Here is a 21,948-nt window from a genome sequence, read left to right on the forward strand (position 1 = left end):
ACTGAAGGGCCCCCCGCTGCCAAAATGCCACTGAAGCCCCAGACCCCCGCCGGGTGAGTACAAGCGCCGCAGCTCCCCCGCTCTGCCCCAGGCCCCCTGAATCCTCTGGGTGGCCCTGCCTACGAGAGGACCATCCCGCTTACTTTGCTTTAGAGCCTTTGGTAGGGACCTGGTCAAGGCTTTCTGGAAATCCAAGTACACTGTAGCCCCCTTGTCCACCTGCTTCTTGACCCCTCAAATGATTCTAGCAGAGTGGTGAGGCAGGGCACATTAGCTGTGCTCCAGCCATCTGGTCCAGAGGCTTGTTTCGGTGAACGGTTCCACAGCGCTGTTAATAGTTCTGCAATTTGATAGTTGAGGTTCTTCCGAACTCTTGGGTGATACCATCCGGGCCTGGTGACTTACTGCTGTTTATCAATTTGTTCCAAAACCTCCGCTGTTAACACCTCACTGTGGGACAGTGCTTCAGATTTGTTTCCCAAACAGGACAGCTCTGATGTGGGGGTCTCCCCCATGGCCCTTCACACGGTGAAGACTGACGCAAAGAATTAATTTAGCTTCTCTGCAACACCCTGGTCTTCCCGGAGGGCTCCGTTAGCACGTTGGTGGTGAAGTGCCCCTGTTGCCTGCTTGGCCGGCTTCCTGCTCCTGTTACACTTCAAATTCTTCCTGTTCGTTTTTGTGCCTTCAGCAAGTTGCTTCTCAGATTCTCCCTTGCCCTGCCTCATTCTACCTTTCCACCGAACTGGGCAGAGTTTGTGCCCCGGCCCAGTGTCCTCACTAGGATCTGATGTCCAGATTTTAAAGGTTGCCCTTCTGCCTCTCCCGGCATCCATTGCTCTGCTGTTTAGCCCTGGGGGGCGGGGGGGTGTCTTCTGGTCCTCTTACAAGCTTTTCTGATTTGGGGTCTGCATTTCATCTGCACCTCTGTTGTGGGCATTTCACCCTTGTGACAGCTCCTCTGAATTTGGGTTGTTCCCCTTTTGAAAGTGAAAAGTCCCCCCCCCCCCGATGTTAAATTTAATTACATGATGGTCACTGTTACTGAGCAATCCAGCTACAGTCACCTCTTGGACCAGATCCTATGCGCCACCTAGGACTAAATCAAGACGTGCCTCTCCCCTTGTGGGTTCCAGGACCAGCTGCTCCAAGAAGCCGGCAGTAACGGTGTCTAGAAATGTTCTCTCTGCATCCTGCCTGGAGGTGACATGTTCCCAAGCAATATGGGGATAGTTGAAATCTCCCATAATTAGTGAGTTTTCTGGTTTTTGTAGCCTCTCTAACCTAAGAACATATAAGAACATAAGAAAGGCCGTACCGGGTCAGACCAAAGGTCCATCTAGCCCAGTATCTGTCTACCGACAGTGGCCAATGCCAGGTGCCCCAGAGGGAGTGAATCTAACAGGCAATGATCAAGTGATCTCTCTCCTGCCATCCATCTCCATCCTCTGATGAACAGAGGCTAGGGACACCATTCTTACCCATCCTGGCTAATAGCCATTTATGGACTTAGCCACCATGAATTTATCCAGTCCCCTTTTAAACATTGTTATAGTCCTAGCCTTCACAACCTCCTCAGGTAAGGAGTTCCACAAGTTGACTGTGCGCTGCGTGAAGAAGAATTTCCTTTTATTTGTTTTAAACCTGCTGCCTATTAATTTCATTTGGTGACCCCTAGTTCTTGTATTATGGGAATAAGTAAATAACTTTTCCTTATCCACTTTCTCAACATCACTCATGATTTTATATACCTCTATCATGTCCCCCCTTAGTCTTCTCTTTTCCAAGCTGAAGAGTCCTAGCCTCTTTAATCTTTCCTCGTATGGGACCCTCTCTAAACCCCTAATCATTTTAGTTGCCCTTTTCTGAACCTTTTCTAGTGCTAGAATATCTTTTTTGAGGTGAGGAGACCACATCTGTACACAGTATTCGAGATGTGGGCGTACCATGGATTTATATAAGGGCAATAAGATATTCTCAGTCTTATTCTCTATCCCCTTTTTAATTATTCCTAACATCCTGTTTGCTTTTTTGACCGCCTCTGCACACTGTGTGGACATCTTCAGAGAACTATCCACAATGACGCCAAGATCTTTTTCCTGACTCGTTGTAGCTAAATTAGCCCCCATCATGTTGTATGTATAGTTGGGGTTATTTTTTCCAATGTGCATTACTTTACATTTATCCACATTAAATTTCATTTGCCATTTTGTTGCCCAATCACTTAGTTTTGTGAGATCTTTTTGAAGTTCTTCACAATCTGCTTTGGTCTTAACTATCTTGAGAAGTTTAGTATCATCTGCAAACTTGGCCACCCCTTTCTCCAGATCATTTATGAATAAATTGAATAGGATTGGTCCGAGGACTGACCCTTGGGGAACACCACTAGTTACCCCTCTCCATTCTGAGAATTTACCATTAATTCCTACCCTCTGTTCCCTGTCCTTTAACCAGTTCTCAATCCATGAAAGGACCTTTCCTTTTATCCCATGACAGCTTAATTTACGTAAGAGCCTTTGGTGAGGGACCTTGTCAAAGGCTTTCTGGAAATCCAAGTACACTATGTCCACCGGATCCCCCTTGTCCACATGTTTGTTGACCCCTTCAAAGAATTCTAATAGATTAGTAAGACACGATTTCCCTTTACAGAAACCATGTTGACTATTGCTCAAGAGTTTATGTTTTTCTATGTGTCTGACAATTTTATTCTTTACTATTGTTTCAACTAATTTGCCCGGTACCGACGTTAGACTTATCAGTCTGTAATTGCCGGGATCACCCCTAGAGCCCTTTTTTAAATATTGGCGTTACATTAGCTAACTTCCAGTCATTGGGTACCGAAGCCGATTTAAAGGACAGGTTACAAACCTTAGTTAATAGTTCCGCAACTTCACATTTGAGTTCTTTCAGAACTCTTGGGTGAATGCCATCTGGTCCCGGTGACTTGTTAATGTTGAGTTTATCAATTAATTCCAAAACCTCCTCTAGTGACACTTCAATCTGTGACAGTTCCTCAGATTTGTCACCTACAAAAGCCAGCTCAGGTTTGGGAATCTCCCTAACATCCTCAGCCGTGAAGACTGAAGCAAAGAATCCATTTAGTTTCTCCGCAATGACTTTATCGTCTTTAAGCGCTCCTTTTGAATTTTGATCGTCAAGGGGCCCCACTGGTTGTTTAGCAGGCTTCCTGCTTCTGATGTACTTAAAAAACATTTTGTTATTACCTTTGGAGTTTTTGGCTAGCCGTTCTTCAAACTCCTCTTTGGCTTTTCTTATTACACTCTTGCACTTAAGTTGGCAGTGTTTGTGCTCCTTTCTATTTGCCTCACTAGGATTTGACTTCCACTTTTTAAAGGAAGTCTTTTTATCTCTCACTGCTTCTTTTACATGGTTGTTAAGCCGCGGTGGCTCTTTTTTAGTTCTTTTACTGTGTTTCTTAATTTGGGGTATACATTGAAGTTGGGCCTCTATTATGGTGTCTTTAAAAAGGGCCCACGCAACTTGCAGGGATTTCACGTTAGTCACTGTACCTTTTAACTTTTGTCTAACTAACCCCCTCATTTTTGTATAGTTCCCCCTTTTGAAATTAAATGCCACAGTGCTGGGCAGTTGTGTTCTTCCCACCACAGGGATGTTGAATGCTATTGTATTATGGTCACTATTTCCAAGCGGTCCTGCTATAGTTACCTCTTGGATCAGCTCCTGCGCTACACTCAGGATTAAATCTAGAGTTGCCTCTCCCCTTGTGGGTTCCCGTACCAGCTGCTCCATGAAGCAGTTATTTAAAGTATCGAGAAATTTTATCTCTGCATTTTGTCCTGAAGTGAAATGTTCCCAGTCAATATGGGGATAATTGAAATCCCCCACTATTATTGGGTTCTTAATTTTGATAGCCTCTCTAATTTCCCTTAGCATTTCATCACTATTACTGTCCTGGTCAGGTGGTCGATAATAGATCCCTACTGTTATATTTTTACTAGAGCATGAAATTTCTATCCATAGAGACTCTATGGAACATGTGGATTCGCTTAAGATTTTTACTTCATTTGAATCTACACTTTCTTTCACATATAGTGCCACTCCCCCCCCCCCCCCGCACGACCTGTTCTGTCCTTCCGATATATTTTGTACCCCGGAATGATTGTGTCCCATTAATTGCTCTCAGTCCACCAGGTTTCTGTGGTGCCTATTATATCTATATCCTCCTTTATCACAAGGCACTAGTTCACCCATCTTATTATTTAGACTTCTGGCATTTGTGTACAAGCACTTTAAAAACTTGTCCCTGTTTATTAGCCTGCCTTTTTCTGATGTGCCAGATTCTTTTTTATGTGACTGTTTATCATCTGATCCGGCCCTTACATTATCCTCTTCCGTCCTCTGCTCCTGACTATAACCTGGAGATTCTCTATCATCAGACTCTCCCCTAAGAGAAGTCTGTGTCCGATCCACACGCTCCTCTGCAGCAGTCGGCTTTCCCCCATCTCCTAGTTTAAAAACTGCTCTACAACCTTTTTAATGTTTAGTGCCAGCAGTCTGGTTCCACTTTGGTTTAGGTGGAGCCCATCTCTCCTGTATAGGCTCCTCCCATCCCAGAAGTTTCCCCAGTTCCTAATGAACGCGAACCCCTCCTCTCTACACCATCGTCTCATCCACGCATTGAGACTCTGAAGCTCTGCCTGCCTACCTGGCCCTGCGCGTGGAACTGGGAGCATTTCTGAGAATGCCACCATAGAGATCCTGGATTTCAGTCTCTTCCCTAGCAGCCTAAATTTGGCTTCCAGGACATCTCCCCTACCCTTCCCTATGTCATTGGTACCTACATGTACCACGACCACCGGCTCCTCCCCAGCACCTCCCTTAGCATTTCTCAGTTGCCGTCACCATCCTGGTCAGCCAGTGGGTAGCACATCCCCACTGCTCGACTCTTATTATTCAGGCATGGGATTTCTACCCACGGAGAGTCTATGGGACCGTTTGAGTCATTTAAGATTTTTACCATATTCGACTGTGTGGTGGTTTCTTTCACACACGGCGGCACCACTCCCCAGCAGCGCAGCCTGCTCTGTCCTTCCTGTATATTTTTACCCTTTGATGATCATCCTTCCAGCACATTTCTCTGATGCCTCTTACATCACTATCCTCACGCAATGCCAGCCCCTCTGCTTCACCCAGCTTGGTATTTAGACTTCCGGAGAGACAAGGAGGGGGAGGTCAGATCTCTGATTGGCCCAACTTCTGTCGGTGGGAGAGAGAAGCGTTTGAGCATCACAGTTTTCCTTCCTTGCCTTCCTGTGTTATACTGACCTAGGACTCCGTCTCCGCTACCTTTGATTGGTCCTCACCAGCTCCCACCTGGACTTCCCCGACCTCTAGCCTGTCCTCTTTGTTAGGTTACAGAGTTCCGCCGTTAATCAATTCATCCCTAAGAGAGGCCTCTGCCTGAACCTTGTGGTTTCCCACCAGTCGGCTTCCCCCAGCCCTTAATGTAAAACCTCCTCTGCGACCTTTTTAACTGGCTCCGTTTGGTTTCGGTGGAGCTCGTCCTTCCTGTATAGGCTCCTCCCTCCCCAAAAGGTTCCCCAGTTCCTAATGCACCTCACCCCTCGTCCCTACACCATCGCCTCAGCCACGCACTGAGACCTGGCAGCTCTGCCTGGCCCTGCACGTGGAGCTGGAAGCATTTCAGAGAACGCTGCCATGGAGTCCTGGACTTCAACCTCTTTCCTGCCAGCCTCCAGGACCTCTCTCCTGCCCTTCCCTATATCACTGGTACCTCCATGTGCCACGGCCACCGGCTCCTTCCCAGCACTGCACATAAACCTGCTGGAGTCCCCTGCCACCCATTGCCTGGGCACCCAGCAGGCAATTCGCTGGCCGGGTCTCCTGCTCATCACAACCCCACTGCTGACATGTCTAAGAATCGAATGCCCCATTCCTGTTACCTGGCTCCTCCTAGTAACTGGGGTCCCTTCCCCCTCCAGGTACCGCTCAGTCCCGATGGCTGCCCAGTCATGTCTGTCCATCCTTCCCTTCCAGGTACAGACGTGCCGGCTGAGTGTGCTGGGCAGGACTGTGCCGCCCCTGGGAGCTGGAATCAGTCACTCAGAGAGGTTGGTGCCTCTGCTATCCCAGCCCTGGGGAGAATGTAGAGGAGTGGGGTGGGGGGGGTAGGGGTAGGGTGGGGGGGGGTGCAGGAGTGAGATGAGGGTGTGTGGGGGGATGGGGGCAGTTGGGGTGCATGGGAGGGTGGGGCGGTGGGGTGTGTGTGTGTGTAGGGGTGGGATGCAGGGTGCATGGGGTGTGGAGGTGTGGGGGATGTAGGGGTGGGATGGGGGGTGCATGGGGGTTTGGGTGCATGGGAGGGTGGGGCGGTGGGGTGTGTGTGTGTGTAGGGGTGGGATGCAGGGTGCATGGGGTGTGGAGGTGTGGGGGATGTAGGGGTGGGATGCGGGGTGCATGGGGGTTTGGGTGCATGGGAGGGTGGGGCGGTGGGGTGTGTGTGTGTGTAGGGGTGGGATGCAGGGTGCATGGGGTGTGGAGGTGTGGGGGATGTAGGGGTGGGATGCGGGGTGCATGGGGGTTTGGGTGCATGGGAGGGTGGGGCGGTGGGGTGTGTGTGGGTAGGGGTGGGATGCGGGGTGCATGGGGGTTTGGGTGCATGGGAGGGTGGGGCGGTGGGGTGTGTGTGGGTAGGGGTGGGATGCGGGGTGCATGGGGGTTTGGGTGCATGGGAGGGTGGGGCGGTGGGGTGTGTGTGGGTAGGGGTGGGATGCGGGGTGCATGGGGGTTTGGGTGCATGGGAGGGTGGGGCGGTGGGGTGTGTGTGTGTAGGGGTGCGATGCGGGGTGCATGGGGTGTGGAGGTGTGGGGGATGTAGGGGTGGGATGCGGGGTGCATGGGGGTTTGGGTGCATGGGAGGGTGGGGCGGTGGGGTGTGTGTGTGTGTGTAGGGGTGCGATGCGGGGTGCATGGGGGGTGGGGGGTTTGCAGACGTCAGGTCCCAGGAGCAATAGGGAGCGGATGAACCCAGTGAGTGGCTGAGTCGCTCTGGGAGGGGCTGGGGGAGGCCATGGGGCCGCTATCACCATCTTCTCATCCCTTGTTCTCCGCAGGTCTCTGGAGCCGTGGTGGTGTCGGGGCTGGTGCAGCTGGCCCTGGGGGTGTCTGGCGTGGGGGGATGGGTAGCCCAGCGCTGCGGGCCCATGGTCCTGGCCCCCAGCCTCTCCATCATCGGACTGTCTGCCTACAAAGAGGCAGCCCATTTCTGCTCGGCCAGCTGGGGGGTCGCCCTGCTGTACGTGAGTCTGGGGTCCTGCCGCTGGGGCGGCCTGCGGAGCCACCTGGTCACACCCACACCGGGGTTCTGGCCAGTCTCTCCCAAAGGGGGGTGCTGTGGGGAGTGGTGTCCGGGGAACTCCCCGCTACTGCATTCCCAGCAGAAGGCACGAATGTGAGCGCTCTGATCCCCAGGCTCTCCCAGCAGGAGGCGCTGGGGGAATGGCACATGCTCCCAGCTCTTCCAGGCCCACCCTGTCCCAGCAGGGGTGATCCATTTGAGCTGGGGCCTGGGTGCATGCCATGACCCGGGCTCCGTCTCTCCTAGGCTCGTGCTCCTCGCCATCCTGTTCTCCCAGCACCTGGGGTCCTGCCGCCTGCCCCTTTGCACGTGGACCTGGGCCAAGGGCATCTCCGTGGAGACAAGCATCCCAGCCTTGCGCATGTTTTCGGTACGAGGCCCCTGCTGCGCGCGGCACTTTCGTTCCCCGCTGGCCCCGGGCAGCCTGCCTGGGCACCGGCCCCTCAGCGACTTGAGCACTTCACCCTCCTCTTTGTGACTGACCTAGACCCAGGGGATTTGGGTTAGTCGGCACCAAAGGGGATTGTGAGGGGCATCGGGGAGACGCAGCCCCTCCAGGCAATGGGCTGTGCTAGGGGAATTCGTATCGACAAAGGCCAAGTAGCGCACATGGCGGGGGGATGTCAACGTCGGGTGCACCGTCCGGGCTCTCCCGGGGCTGTATCTGCTCGGGGAGGGAGCTGGGCCCGTCTAGCCAGCGCGAGCAGACCTCTGGTCAGTGCAAAGAAAGGACAGAGCAGAACCGGACGGGCTCAGAGGACAGGAACGAGAACCATCAAGGACCTGGGAGAGTGCAAAGACTGGGGATGTGATCAGTGTCTGTACAGCACTGCCTGGTCGAGCGAAGGGAGGTGAGGAGTGTCTCTTCTCCCGGCTCACGGAGCAAGAACAAGGGGCTGCTGGACGAGAATGGCAGGTGGGAGATCCAAAAGAAAACACTTTTTCACACAATGTGTGATTAGCCTGTGGAACTCACTGCCACCGGAAGTCACGATTCAGAAAGGGGCTGGACATTTCTCTGGATAACAGGACCCTCCAGAGTTGTTCTAATGAATTATAACACAAATTCTGGCAGGGCTATCACCCCTCCTGCATCAGAGCTTGAGCGGATCTCTAACTGTCACAGACTGGGGGGCGGGGGGGGATATGGGGGAGATAGAGAGGGGAAGAGCAACAAAAATGATGAAAGGTCTAGAAAACATGAGCTAGGAGGGGAGATTGAAACAATCGGGTTTGTTTAGCCTGGAGAAGAGAAGCCTGAGAGGGGAGGTGATACCAGTTTTCAAGTACATAAAAGGTTGTTACAAGGAGGAGGGAGAAGAATTGTTCTTCTTAACCCCTGAGGACAGGACAAGAAGCAATGGGCTTAAACTGCAGCAAGGGCGGGTTAGGTTGGACATTAGGAAACACGTCCTGTCGGGGTGGTTAAGCTCTGGAATAAATGGCCCAGGGCGGTTGTGGAATCTCCATCATTGGGGATTGTTAAGAGCAGGTTGGACACACACCTGTCAGGGCTGGGCTAGATAACACTTAGTCCTGCCCTGAGTGCAGGGGACTGGCCTGGAGCCCTCGCGAGGTCCCTTCCAGTCCTGGGGTTCTATTATTTGATGATTATCCCCATCTGCTGCTGCAGGGTTCTTCCACCTCCCTCTGCAGTGATGCTGGGCGCTGCCCCAGGCAGGAGACTGGGGGAGCTGGAGCCGGGGGCTGACCCAATCTGCCAGTGCTGGTGTCCCATTCCGCTCCCTGGGCCAGACCCTCTGTCAGGGCAGCTCCACTGACTTGATGCTGATGGGTCTGCCCCCTTGCCCCACAAGCAGATCAAAGCACCTGGTGGCAATGGTACGTTGTGGGGTGGGCGCCCTGCTCCGGGGAGTGGCACTGGCCTGGCTGGGGCAGCCGCGTTGGCTGGGCCGGGTTTCGAGCCTGTAGCTGTCATCGGTGGGGACTCTGGAGGGGGCGGGGTGTGTGCCCTCGGGACGGGGCTTTCACGGGCCCGTCTCAGGCTCCCTTCGCTGCCTCTGCAGGTGCTGCTGCCGCTTTGCTGTGCCTGGATTGTCTGGGGAATCCTGAGCCACCTTCACGTCCGCTGGGACCTGCTGGGCCCTGCCACGTGGCAGCTGCCCACAGCCAACGGCACCCTCCACTCCCCTTGGGTCCAAGTCCCTTACCCAGGTAGGATGGGGGACAGGGCGGGCCCTGCCTGTCCACCCTCTGCCCCTGGCCCCCGTTCGCCAGTGACCGTCTCTCCCTCCCTCCCTTGTAGGTGAGCGGGAATGGCCGTCCCTCAGCTCCCGGGCTCTGGGCGTGGGCGTCGCCATGGGCATCACTTCCAGCATGAACTCCGTGGGCTGCTACCTGCTGTGCCCGCGAGCACTGCGGGCCCCCGCCCTTCCTCGGCACGCCTGCAACCGCGGGCTCTGCACGGAAGGGCTGGGCAGCCTCCTTTTGGGGGCGCTGGGGGGCGTGAGTGGCACAGCTTCCAGCATCCCCAACGCCTGCACCAACAGCCTCACCCAGGTACGGCGGGCGACTCGGCTGGGGGGCCTGTGGGCGTGCCAGGCCAAGCCAGAGTGCCACTGCGCTGTGGGGCACCGGTCTGGCCAGCTTGTGGGGCAGCGGGTAAAGGGCTTGCAGGGGCATAACGGAGGCTGCCCAGCTATGGGCCGTGTCGCCTCCTCCATGCAGGCGGGTCCTGTCCACGCCCAAGCTGGGCGTGTGCCTCCACCAGGGGCCATCCCGGGGCTCATCTCACGCCAGCGAGGGCCTGGATCAGATGGCTCAGGTGGCGTGGATGCCCCCTGCGGCGCTACTGGCAGCTCGTTAGAAATGGTTCTTGTAAAGGGGGTTTGTGTTTGTCAGTCTGTTTGTTTGTTTGGTTGTTTGAGGGACCGTGTGCTCTGGCTGGCAGTTGGAGGCAGGTTTGAAAGCTCGAAGCCTCTGGTAATTGGCTGAGCCTTAATCAGTGGGCGGGGCATTCACTCAGGCCAGGCCAGGGCTTTATAAAGCCGCGCACAAGCGACCAGGGAGCTTTGCGAACAGGGGCTGCTAACAGGGAGTTTCGCAAGGGAGTTCTCCAGGTGAAGGAGGAGCTAATCCAGCATCTGTGGGGTAAGTGACTGTCTGTAGTGTGTGTTTGTTTGTGTTTGGGGGTTACTTGCTGTGTGCTGAGCTTGTGTTTGTCAGTCTGTTTGTTTGTTTGGTTGTTTGAGGGACCGTGTGCTCTGGCTGGCAGTTGGAGGCAGGTTTGAAAGCTCGAAGCCTCTGGTAATTGGCTGAGCCTTAATCAGTGGGCGGGGCATTCACTCAGGCCAGGCCAGGGCTTTATAAAGCCGCGCACAAGCGACCAGGGAGCTTTGCGAACAGGGGCTGCTAACAGGGAGTTTCGCAAGGGAGTTCTCCAGGTGAAGGAGGAGCTAATCCAGCATCTGTGGGGTAAGTGACTGTCTGTAGTGTGTGTTTGTTTGTGTTTGGGGGTTACTTGCTGTGTGCTGAGCTTGTGTTTGTCAGTCTGTTTGTTTGTTTGGTTGTTTGAGGGACCGTGTGCTCTGGCTGGCAGTTGGAGGCAGGTTTGAAAGCTCGAAGCCTCTGGTAATTGGCTGAGCCTTAATTCACTCAGGCCAGGCCAGGGCTTTATAAAGCCGCGCACAAGCGACCAGGGAGCTTTGCGAACAGGGGCTGCTAACAGGGAGTTTCGCAAGGGAGTTCTCCAGGTGAAGGAGGAGCTAATCCAGCATCTGTGGGGTAAGTGACTGTCTGTAGTGTGTGTTTGTTTGTGTTTGGGGGTTACTTGCTGTGTGCTGAGCTTGTGTTTGTCAGTCTGTTTGTTTGTTTGGTTGTTTGAGGGACCGTGTGCTCTGGCTGGCAGTTGGAGGCAGGTTTGAAAGCTCGAAGCCTCTGGTAATTGGCTGAGCCTTAATCAGTGGGCGGGGCATTCACTCAGGCCAGGCCAGGGCTTTATAAAGCCGCGCACAAGCGACCAGGGAGCTTTGCGAACAGGGGCTGCTAACAGGGAGTTTCGCAAGGGAGTTCTCCAGGTGAAGGAGGAGCTAATCCAGCATCTGTGGGGTAAGTGACTGTCTGTAGTGTGTGTTTGTTTGTGTTTGGGGGTTACTTGCTGTGTGCTGAGCTTGTGTTTGTCAGTCTGTTTGTTTGTTTGGTTGTTTGAGGGACCGTGTGCTCTGGCTGGCAGTTGGAGGCAGGTTTGAAAGCTCGAAGCCTCTGGTAATTGGCTGAGCCTTAATCAGTGGGCGGGGCATTCACTCAGGCCAGGCCAGGGCTTTATAAAGCCGCGCACAAGCGACCAGGGAGCTTTGCGAACAGGGGCTGCTAACAGGGAGTTTCGCAAGGGAGTTCTCCAGGTGAAGGAGGAGCTAATCCAGCATCTGTGGGGTAAGTGACTGTCTGTAGTGTGTGTTTGTTTGTGTTTGGGGGTTACTTGCTGTGTGCTGAGCTTGTGTTTGTCAGTCTGTTTGTTTGTTTGGTTGTTTGAGGGACCGTGTGCTCTGGCTGGCAGTTGGAGGCAGGTTTGAAAGCTCGAAGCCTCTGGTAATTGGCTGAGCCTTAATCAGTGGGCGGGGCATTCACTCAGGCCAGGCCAGGGCTTTATAAAGCCGCGCACAAGCGACCAGGGAGCTTTGCGAACAGGGGCTGCTAACAGGGAGTTTCGCAAGGGAGTTCTCCAGGTGAAGGAGGAGCTAATCCAGCATCTGTGGGGTAAGTGACTGTCTGTAGTGTGTGTTTGTTTGTGTTTGGGGGTTACTTGCTGTGTGCTGAGCTTGTGTTTGTCAGTCTGTTTGTTTGTTTGGTTGTTTGAGGGACCGTGTGCTCTGGCTGGCAGTTGGAGGCAGGTTTGAAAGCTCGAAGCCTCTGGTAATTGGCTGAGCCTTAATCAGTGGGCGGGGCATTCACTCAGGCCAGGCCAGGGCTTTATAAAGCCGCGCACAAGCGACCAGGGAGCTTTGCGAACAGGGGCTGCTAACAGGGAGTTTCGCAAGGGAGTTCTCCAGGTGAAGGAGGAGCTAATCCAGCATCTGTGGGGTAAGTGACTGTCTGTAGTGTGTGTTTGTTTGTGTTTGGGGGTTACTTGCTGTGTGCTGAGCTTGTGTTTGTCAGTCTGTTTGTTTGTTTGGTTGTTTGAGGGACCGTGTGCTCTGGCTGGCAGTTGGAGGCAGGTTTGAAAGCTCGAAGCCTCTGGTAATTGGCTGAGCCTTAATCAGTGGGCGGGGCATTCACTCAGGCCAGGCCAGGGCTTTATAAAGCCGCGCACAAGCGACCAGGGAGCTTTGCGAACAGGGGCTGCTAACAGGGAGTTTCGCAAGGGAGTTCTCCAGGTGAAGGAGGAGCTAATCCAGCATCTGTGGGGTAAGTGACTGTCTGTAGTGTGTGTTTGTTTGTGTTTGGGGGTTACTTGCTGTGTGCTGAGCTTGTGTTTGTCAGTCTGTTTGTTTGTTTGGTTGTTTGAGGGACCGTGTGCTCTGGCTGGCAGTTGGAGGCAGGTTTGAAAGCTCGAAGCCTCTGGTAATTGGCTGAGCCTTAATCAGTGGGCGGGGCATTCACTCAGGCCAGGCCAGGGCTTTATAAAGCCGCGCACAAGCGACCAGGGAGCTTTGCGAACAGGGGCTGCTAACAGGGAGTTTCGCAAGGGAGTTCTCCAGGTGAAGGAGGAGCTAATCCAGCATCTGTGGGGTAAGTGACTGTCTGTAGTGTGTGTTTGTTTGTGTTTGGGGGTTACTTGCTGTGTGCTGAGCTTGTGTTTGTCAGTCTGTTTGTTTGTTTGGTTGTTTGAGGGACCGTGTGCTCTGGCTGGCAGTTGGAGGCAGGTTTGAAAGCTCGAAGCCTCTGGTAATTGGCTGAGCCTTAATCAGTGGGCGGGGCATTCACTCAGGCCAGGCCAGGGCTTTATAAAGCCGCGCACAAGCGACCAGGGAGCTTTGCGAACAGGGGCTGCTAACAGGGAGTTTCGCAAGGGAGTTCTCCAGGTGAAGGAGGAGCTAATCCAGCATCTGTGGGGTAAGTGACTGTCTGTAGTGTGTGTTTGTTTGTGTTTGGGGGTTACTTGCTGTGTGCTGAGCTTGTGTTTGTCAGTCTGTTTGTTTGTTTGGTTGTTTGAGGGACCGTGTGCTCTGGCTGGCAGTTGGAGGCAGGTTTGAAAGCTCGAAGCCTCTGGTAATTGGCTGAGCCTTAATCAGTGGGCGGGGCATTCACTCAGGCCAGGCCAGGGCTTTATAAAGCCGCGCACAAGCGACCAGGGAGCTTTGCGAACAGGGGCTGCTAACAGGGAGTTTCGCAAGGGAGTTCTCCAGGTGAAGGAGGAGCTAATCCAGCATCTGTGGGGTAAGTGACTGTCTGTAGTGTGTGTTTGTTTGTGTTTGGGGGTTACTTGCTGTGTGCTGAGCTTGTGTTTGTCAGTCTGTTTGTTTGTTTGGTTGTTTGAGGGACCGTGTGCTCTGGCTGGCAGTTGGAGGCAGGTTTGAAAGCTCGAAGCCTCTGGTAATTGGCTGAGCCTTAATCAGTGGGCGGGGCATTCACTCAGGCCAGGCCAGGGCTTTATAAAGCCGCGCACAAGCGACCAGGGAGCTTTGCGAACAGGGGCTGCTAACAGGGAGTTTCGCAAGGGAGTTCTCCAGGTGAAGGAGGAGCTAATCCAGCATCTGTGGGGTAAGTGACTGTCTGTAGTGTGTGTTTGTTTGTGTTTGGGGGTTACTTGCTGTGTGCTGAGCTTGTGTTTGTCAGTCTGTTTGTTTGTTTGGTTGTTTGAGGGACCGTGTGCTCTGGCTGGCAGTTGGAGGCAGGTTTGAAAGCTCGAAGCCTCTGGTAATTGGCTGAGCCTTAATCAGTGGGCGGGGCATTCACTCAGGCCAGGCCAGGGCTTTATAAAGCCGCGCACAAGCGACCAGGGAGCTTTGCGAACAGGGGCTGCTAACAGGGAGTTTCGCAAGGGAGTTCTCCAGGTGAAGGAGGAGCTAATCCAGCATCTGTGGGGTAAGTGACTGTCTGTAGTGTGTGTTTGTTTGTGTTTGGGGGTTACTTGCTGTGTGCTGAGCTTGTGTTTGTCAGTCTGTTTGTTTGTTTGGTTGTTTGAGGGACCGTGTGCTCTGGCTGGCAGTTGGAGGCAGGTTTGAAAGCTCGAAGCCTCTGGTAATTGGCTGAGCCTTAATCAGTGGGCGGGGCATTCACTCAGGCCAGGCCAGGGCTTTATAAAGCCGCGCACAAGCGACCAGGGAGCTTTGCGAACAGGGGCTGCTAACAGGGAGTTTCGCAAGGGAGTTTAGAAGGGGAGTGGGAAGGGAGCGGGAGTCCCTCGCCGGCCATAACCCCTTCCCTGTAGCCCCCCCTAAAATCCTAAAACCTATAAACCAAACTACATTCCAAAACTACTTTCTGTAAACCAGCCTTTCACTAAATAGGAGACAATGCAGGCAGAAGCCCAGCAGCAGAGTGGGGGCTATCCAGTTTATTGCACTGAGTGTAGCATGTATGATTACCTGCCCTGTGGGCGGGTTGCGTATGTGTGCAGTCGGTGCAAGGAGCTCCTGGCCCTCAGAGACCATGTACGGACTTTGGAGGCCAGGGTGGCAGAACTGGAGGAGCTGAGAGAGGCAGAGAGGTATGTTGATGAGGCTTTCCGGGACACTGTAGAATTGTCCCACCTCCGCTTAGACAGCACCTGTGCTGTTGAGGAGGAAGAAGGGCCCAGGGAAGTAGAGCAGGCAATGGGAGCAGAGGGAAACCTTCCCGTAGTTGGGACCCTCCTTCCAGATGGTGCTGGGGTTGCCTCTCGCACTGAGGTTGCCTCTCCGGGGGAGGGAACTCCAGTTTCTAGGAAAAGGCAGGTGTTAGTAATGGGAGATTCGATTATTAGAAATGTAGATAGCTGGGTCTGTGATGACCGGGAGAACCGTATGGTGACTTGCCTGCCTGGTGCGAAGGTTGCGGATCTCTCGAGGCATCTAGATAGACTTATGTGTAGTGCTGGGGAGGAGCCGGTGGTCGTGGTACATGTAGGTACCAATGACATAGGGAAGGGTAGGAGAGATGTCCTGGAAGCCAAATTTAGGCTGCTAGGGAAGAGACTGAAATCCAGGACCTCTATGGTGGCATTTTCAGAAATGCTCCCAGTTCCACGCGCAGGGCCAGGTAGGCAGGCAGAGCTTCAGAGTCTCAATGCGTGGATGAGACGATGGTGTAGAGAGGAGGGGTTCACGTTCATTAGGAACTGGGGAAACTTCTGGGATGGGAGGAGCCTATACAGGAGAGATGGGCTCCACCTAAACCAAAGTGGAACCAGACTGCTGGCGCTAAACATTAAAAAGGTTGTAGAGCAGTTTTTAAACTAGGTGATGGGGGAAAGCCGACTGCTGCAGAGAAGCGTGTGGATCGGACACAGACTTCTCTTAGGGGAGAGTCTGATGATAGAGAATCTCCAGGTTATAGTCAGGAGCAGAGGAATGAGAAATATAATGTAAGGGCCGGATCAGATGATGAACAGTCACATAAAAAAGAATCTGGCACATCAGAAAAAGGCAGGCTAATAAACAGGGACAAGTTTTTAAAGTGCTTGTACACAAATGCCAGAAGTCTAAATAATAAGATGGGTGAACTAGAGTGCCTTGTGATAAAGGAGGATATTGATATAATAGGCATCACAGAAACCTGGTGGACTGAGAGCAATCAATGGGACACAATCATTCCGGGGTACAAAATATATCGGAAGGACAGAACAGGCCGTGCAGGGGGAGGAGTGGCACTATATGTTAAAGAAAGTGTAGATTCAAATGAAGTAAAAATCTTAAGCGAATCCACAGGTTCCATAGAGTCTCTATGGATAGAAATTTCATGCTCTAGTAAAAATATAACATTAGGGATCTATTATCGACCACCTGACCAGGACAGTAATAGTGATGATGAAATGCTAAGGGAAATTAGAGAGGCTATCAAAATTAAGAACCCAATAATAGTGGGGGATTTCAATTATCCCCATATTGACTGGGAACATTTCACTTCAGGACGAAATGCAGAGATAAAATTTCTCGATACTTTAAATGACTGCTTCATGGAGCAGCTGGTACGGGAACCCACAAGGGGCGAGGCGACTCTAGATTTAATCCTGAGTGGAGCGCAGGAGCTGGTCCAAGAGGTAACTATAGCAGGACCGCTTGGAAATAGTGACCATAATACAATAGCATTCAACATCCCTGTGGTGGGAAGAACATCCCAACTGCCTACCACTGTGGCCTTTAATTTCAAAAGGGGGAACTATACAAAAATGAGGGGGTTAGTTAGACAAAAGTTGAAAGGTACATTGACTAAAGTGAAATCCCTGCAAGTTGCGTGGGCCCTTTTTAAAGACACCATAATAGAGGCCCAACTTCAATGTATACCCCAAATTAAGAAAAACTGTAAAAGAACTAAAAAAGAGCCACCGTGGCTTAACCACCATGTAAAAGAAGCAGTGAAAGATAAAAAGACTTCCTTTAAAAAGTGGAAGTCAAATCCTAGTGAGGCAAATAGAAAGGAGCACAAACGCTGCCAACTTAAGTGCAAGAGTGTAATAAGAAAAGCCAAAGAGGAGTTTGAAGAACGGCTAGCCAAAAACTCCAAAGGTAATAACAAAATGTTTTTTAAGTACATCAGAAGCAGGAAGCCTGCTAAACAACCAGTGGGGCCCCTTGATGATGAAAATACAAAAGGAGCGCTTAAAGATGATAAAGTCATTGCGGAGAAACTAAATGGATTCTTTGCCTCAGTCTTCACGGCTGAGGATGTTAGGGAGATTCCCAAACCTGAGCTGGCGTTTGTAGGTGACAAATCTGAGGAACTGTCACAGATTGAAGTATCAGTAGAGGAGGTTTTGGAATTAATTGATAAACTCAACATTAACAAGTCACCGGGACCAGATGGCATTCACCCAAGAGTTCTGAAAGAACTCAAATGTGAAGTTGCGGAACTATTAACTAAGGTTTGTAACCTGTCCTTTAAATCGGCTTCGGTACCCAATGACTGGAAGTTAGCTAATGTAACGCCAATATTTAAAAAGGGCTCTAGGGGTGATCCCGGCAATTACAGACCGGTAAGTCTAACGTCGGTACCGGGCAAATTAGTTGAAACAATAGTAAAGAATAAAATTGTCAGACACATAGAAAAACATAAACTCTTGAGCAATAGTCAACATGGTTTCTGTAAAGGGAAATCGTGTCTTACTAATCTATTAGAGTTCTTTGAAGGGGTCAACAAACATGTGGACAAGGGGGATCCGGTGGACATAGTGTACTTAGATTTCCAGAAAGCCTTTGACAAGGTCCCTCACCAAAGGCTCTTACGTAAATTAAGCTGTCATGGGATAAAAGGAAAGGTCCTTTCATGGATTGAGAACTGGTTAAAGGACAGGGAACAAAGGGTAGGAATTAATGGTAAATTCTCAGAATGGAGAGGGGTAACTAGTGGTGTTCCCCAAGGGTCAGTCCTAGGACCAATCCTATTCAATTTATTCATAAATGATCTGGAGAAAGGGGTAAACAGTGAGGTGGCAAAGTTTGCAGATGATACTAAACTGCTCAAGATAGTTAAGACCAAAGCAGATTGTGAAGAACTTCAAAAAGATCTCACAAAACTAAGTGATTGGGCAACAAAATGGCAAATGAAATTTAATGTGGATAAATGTAAAGTAATGCACATTGGAAAAAATAACCCCAACTATACATACAACATGATGGGGGCTAATTTAGCTACAACGAGTCAGGAAAAAGATCTTGGAGTTATCGTGGATAGTTCTCTGAAGATGTCCACGCAGTGTGCAGAGGCGGTCAAAAAAGCAAACAGGATGTTAGGAATCATTAAAAAGGGGATAGAGAATAAGACTGAGAATATATTATTGCCCTTATATAAATCCATGGTACGCCCACATCTCGAATACTGTGTACAGATGTGGTCTCCTCACCTCAAAAAAGATATTCTAGCACTAGAAAAGGTTCAGAAAAGAGCAACTAAAATGATTAGGGGTTTAGAGAAGGTCCCATATGAGGAAAGATTAAAGAGGCTAGGACTCTTCAGTTTGGAAAAGAGAAGACTAAGGGGGGACATGATAGAGGTATATAAAATCATGAGTGATGTTGAGAAAGTGGATAAGGAAAAGTTATTTACTTATTCACATAATATAAGAACTAGGGGTCACCAAATGAAATTAATAGGCAGCAGGTTTAAAACAAATAAAAGGAAGTTCTTCTTCACGCAGCGCACAGTCAACTTGTGGAACTCCTTACCTGAGGAGGTTGTGAAGGCTAGGACTATAACAATGTTTAAAAGGGGACTGGATAAATTCATGGTGGCTAAGTCCATAAATGGCTATTAGCCAGGATGGGTAAGGAATGGTGTCCCTAGCCTCTGTTCGTCAGAGGATGGAGATGGATGGCAGGAGAGAGATCACTTGATCATTGCCTGTTAGGTTCACTCTCTCTGGGGCACCTGGCATTGGCCACTGTCGGTAGACAGATACTGGGCTAGATGGACCTTTGGTCTGACCCGGTATGGCCTTTCTTATGTTCTTATGTTCTTATGTTCTTATGGGTATGGCAGGCCTGGTGGAAGGGGTCTGCCTGCCAGCGGTGCCCTGGCGCCCATGGGATGGCACTGGGGTACGAAGGGAGACCCTACAAGGGCAGCTGCTGGCACTGGAAGGCGACTCTCCCGCAGGCTGTGCCATGTGAGCAAGGTGGTCTGGGCAGGCAGGGCAGGGTGCCGGGAATTCAGGAGGCCTCAGAGCACTAGAGCACAGAGGGATAACGTCACGACCCAGCAGACACCCAGGCTCTGCCCATCTGCGCTGGCAGTGTGGCGGGAGCCCAGGGGCACGGCACAGAGCAGATCCCTGCTGCCCTGCTTGTCACAGAGGTGCAGCCCAGGGCGACAATGGCTCCCAGCAGGCACTGCACGCTGGCCATGCGTAGGACATAGGGTGCTGGAGGCCGCCTTGTGGGACAGTCTGGGCTGTCTGGGGCCCCTGGTCTGCTCCAGAAATGGGGGCTTCAGGCCAGAGTATGGAGCGCTGAGGCAGACAGATGCCCCCTACCCCAAGCGCCAGGCCCCACCAGCTGTGAGGGGGCCGGGGTGCATGGCAGGCCAGAGTGGGCAGAGGCAGTCGGGGGGTGCAGGCTTGGGCAGGGTGCTACTGGGGCTCCCCCAGCCCGCCACTCCTCCCCATTCTCTTCTCTTTGTGCCCAGGCCAGCTCGCGTCACTCCGTGCAAGTGAGTGCGTTGGCATGTGTGTTCCTGGGCATGTCCCCCCGGCTGGCAGAGCTCCTCACCACCATCCCACTGGCGGTTCATGGTAAATAGCCCCCCGGAGCCGGGGCTCCAGGGAGAACCCCCTCCCCCCAGGGAGAACAGAGCGCTGGAGTCTGCACTCCCGCAGCAGAGCAGGTGCGCTCTGGACGGGGCCATGTGCAGGCCTGACAGCTGGGAGGACTGTGAGTGTGGGGGGGAGAAGGGGAGAAGTGAGGCCAGGGCCCCAGAAGCAAAGCAACAGCAGGCCTGGGATTCGCACACCTCTCCCACCCCACCCCCCATCAGGATTTGCACACTCACCTTCCCTGTCTGCAATGGGCACACAAGCCTGCCCACCCGGTCTGACCCCTCCGCTTGCTGCTGCAGGTGGGGTGCTCTGCGTGACATACACCGTTGCTGTCGGCACTGGGATTTCGTATTTCCAGTACGCGAACATCGACTCGGGGAGGAACATCTTCATCGTCGGCTTCACCATGTTCATGGCGCTGCTGGTGCCGCGGTGGCTCAGCGCGGCCCCCGGATACGTGGCCACAGGTGCCGTATGAGCCGCCTTCTCTCGGGCTGGGAGCTGACGACCCTGGGAATCACATTCCCTCTTGTGTCCCCCCCGGGACGCTGGACTCTGGGTCACCATGTGCTGTGTGAGTCCAGTCCTGGTGGCTGGCTGCTCCCCCTCTGTGCCATTCGGCTCCAGCCGCTGATCCCTGGCAGGGCTCTGAACCCTGCAGCGGGGCTCCGAACCCTCCTTGCTCTTTGGCACCTGCTTATGGGCCGATCTCCCCCTCGCAGCCCTTGGCTGGAACGTTTCAGTGTGATGGACGCCTGGGGGCAGGTCGGTGCTGCTCGTGGTCGGGTAACTCTGCTGTTGTTCCCCCTAGGCTGGGTCTGCCTGGACCTTTTCCTCCTCTCTGTGATGACGGTTCCAGTCTTTTTAACCGGCCTCTTGTCCTTCTTCTTGGAGAACACGGTCTCCGGTAAGAGGACGCCCCCACCCATTGCCAGGCGCCCTCGTTTAAATCTCTCTCTGCTGCAGGGGCAGCAAGTCTGGCTCCAGGCGAGTCGCTGTGGCTGGATTCTGGTGTTAGTTACCGAGGGATGTGGAATCCCTTCCTGTGCATCCGGCCAGCGGGCGCATGCGGGAGGGAGGCCCCTGTGGGACTGCTGTGAGGGAGAGTCATGGGGACTGTCACCGGGACAACAGCCCCGTGAGACTGACGGCTCCAGCCCCACAGTCCCCGCCTGGGACGGCCGTAAGGATGGGGTTTTCTGCAATCCCGACTGTGCTGGTGGCCAGTGACCGGGACACCTAGGACCCTGGTGATATTTATTGTCACCATGGTGGTAGCGGTAAAGCCAGTGCCTTGCGCCCCTGCAGCACCTTCCATTGCCCTGGGGACCGGAGCGTAGCTTAGTGGCTAGGGAGGACGTAGACGTGGTGAGTATTTTTACCAGTGCCAACCTCCAGCTGCCAGCTGGATCTCAGCGGGTTCTCCTCCAGCTGCCTGTGGGCGGGTTCTCTGACCACGTCCCTCCTCCTTGGTTGCAGGGACTCTGGAAGAACGAGGGCTGCTCACTGAGCTGGCAGCGTGGAAACCAGGCGTGGGCCAGAACGCTCGTCAAGGGTATGGGAGCGAAGCCAGCCAGGTGTACGGGCTTCCCCCGGCCATGAGAAGGCTTCTCCCTCCCTCCAGGTGTAAGGCCTTTCCATTCTGCTTCCTCTGCCCGGGGAGGGAGGAGAGCCACGCTTTGGAAGAGGGGTCAGCTCCCCTGGGGGAAGCCACAGGCCTGCTGCTGAAACCCAGCGCTATGGAGGTGGAGTCAGACAGGAAATGGAGAGAGACCGAGAGGCGCAAATGGGACAATGCTGTTTGATGCTGGGAGCCCTGCTCCGAGGGAGCACGGCTGGGAAACCTTCCCAAGGAACCTGCTCTGCATCCCGCTGAGGCAGGCACCGGAAGTGACGTGGGTTTCACCCGGTTATTTTGCTCCCTGCATTTCAAGCTTGTACCGACTGGAGGATGCAATTCCGTCCCACGCTCCCAGCACAGACCTTGTTCCTCCCCAGCTGGGGCTGTATAAAAAGATGCAACCACCTCTGGACTTCTGGTTTCCTTTCCAGCCATCTCCACTGCTGTGTGTTTGTGTTAGCAGAAGAGAGGAGAGAGCCCGGCTCCTACTGGCTGCCTCTAGGAGAGAAAGTGCCCTGTGGTGCTGGAGCCGGGGCAAAGGTCTGCTCTGGACTGAGGCCAGATTCACTAGGGGCTGAAAGCGGAGCCAGCAGCCAGCTGGGCTGCTTCAGTCTCTGT

The 21,948-nt window shown here is 53.0% G+C and overlaps 1 protein-coding gene across 1 annotated transcript in view; it reads left to right on the forward strand.

Moving 5' to 3' along the window:
• The window catches only part of SLC23A3 (solute carrier family 23 member 3), a 29,125-nt gene extending 7,390 nt beyond the window's left edge, over positions 1–21,735 (forward strand). Inside the window, exons 4-12 of the mRNA XM_044978474.1 lie at positions 6,040–6,113; positions 7,116–7,297; positions 7,607–7,730; positions 9,388–9,535; positions 9,627–9,880; positions 19,580–19,685; positions 20,009–20,176; positions 20,521–20,616; positions 21,189–21,735. Coding sequence (XP_044834409.1) covers positions 6,040–6,113; positions 7,116–7,297; positions 7,607–7,730; positions 9,388–9,535; positions 9,627–9,880; positions 19,580–19,685; positions 20,009–20,176; positions 20,521–20,616; positions 21,189–21,514 — 1,478 coding nt within the window. The 3' untranslated portion in view covers positions 21,515–21,735. The remainder of the gene's footprint in view (positions 1–6,039; positions 6,114–7,115; positions 7,298–7,606; positions 7,731–9,387; positions 9,536–9,626; positions 9,881–19,579; positions 19,686–20,008; positions 20,177–20,520; positions 20,617–21,188) is intronic.
• The last annotated feature ends 213 nt before the right edge of the window (positions 21,736–21,948 follow it).

Source organism: Mauremys mutica, chromosome 10 (assembly GCF_020497125.1).
Source record: "Mauremys mutica isolate MM-2020 ecotype Southern chromosome 10, ASM2049712v1, whole genome shotgun sequence".
Lineage (NCBI taxonomy): Eukaryota > Metazoa > Chordata > Testudines > Geoemydidae > Mauremys > Mauremys mutica.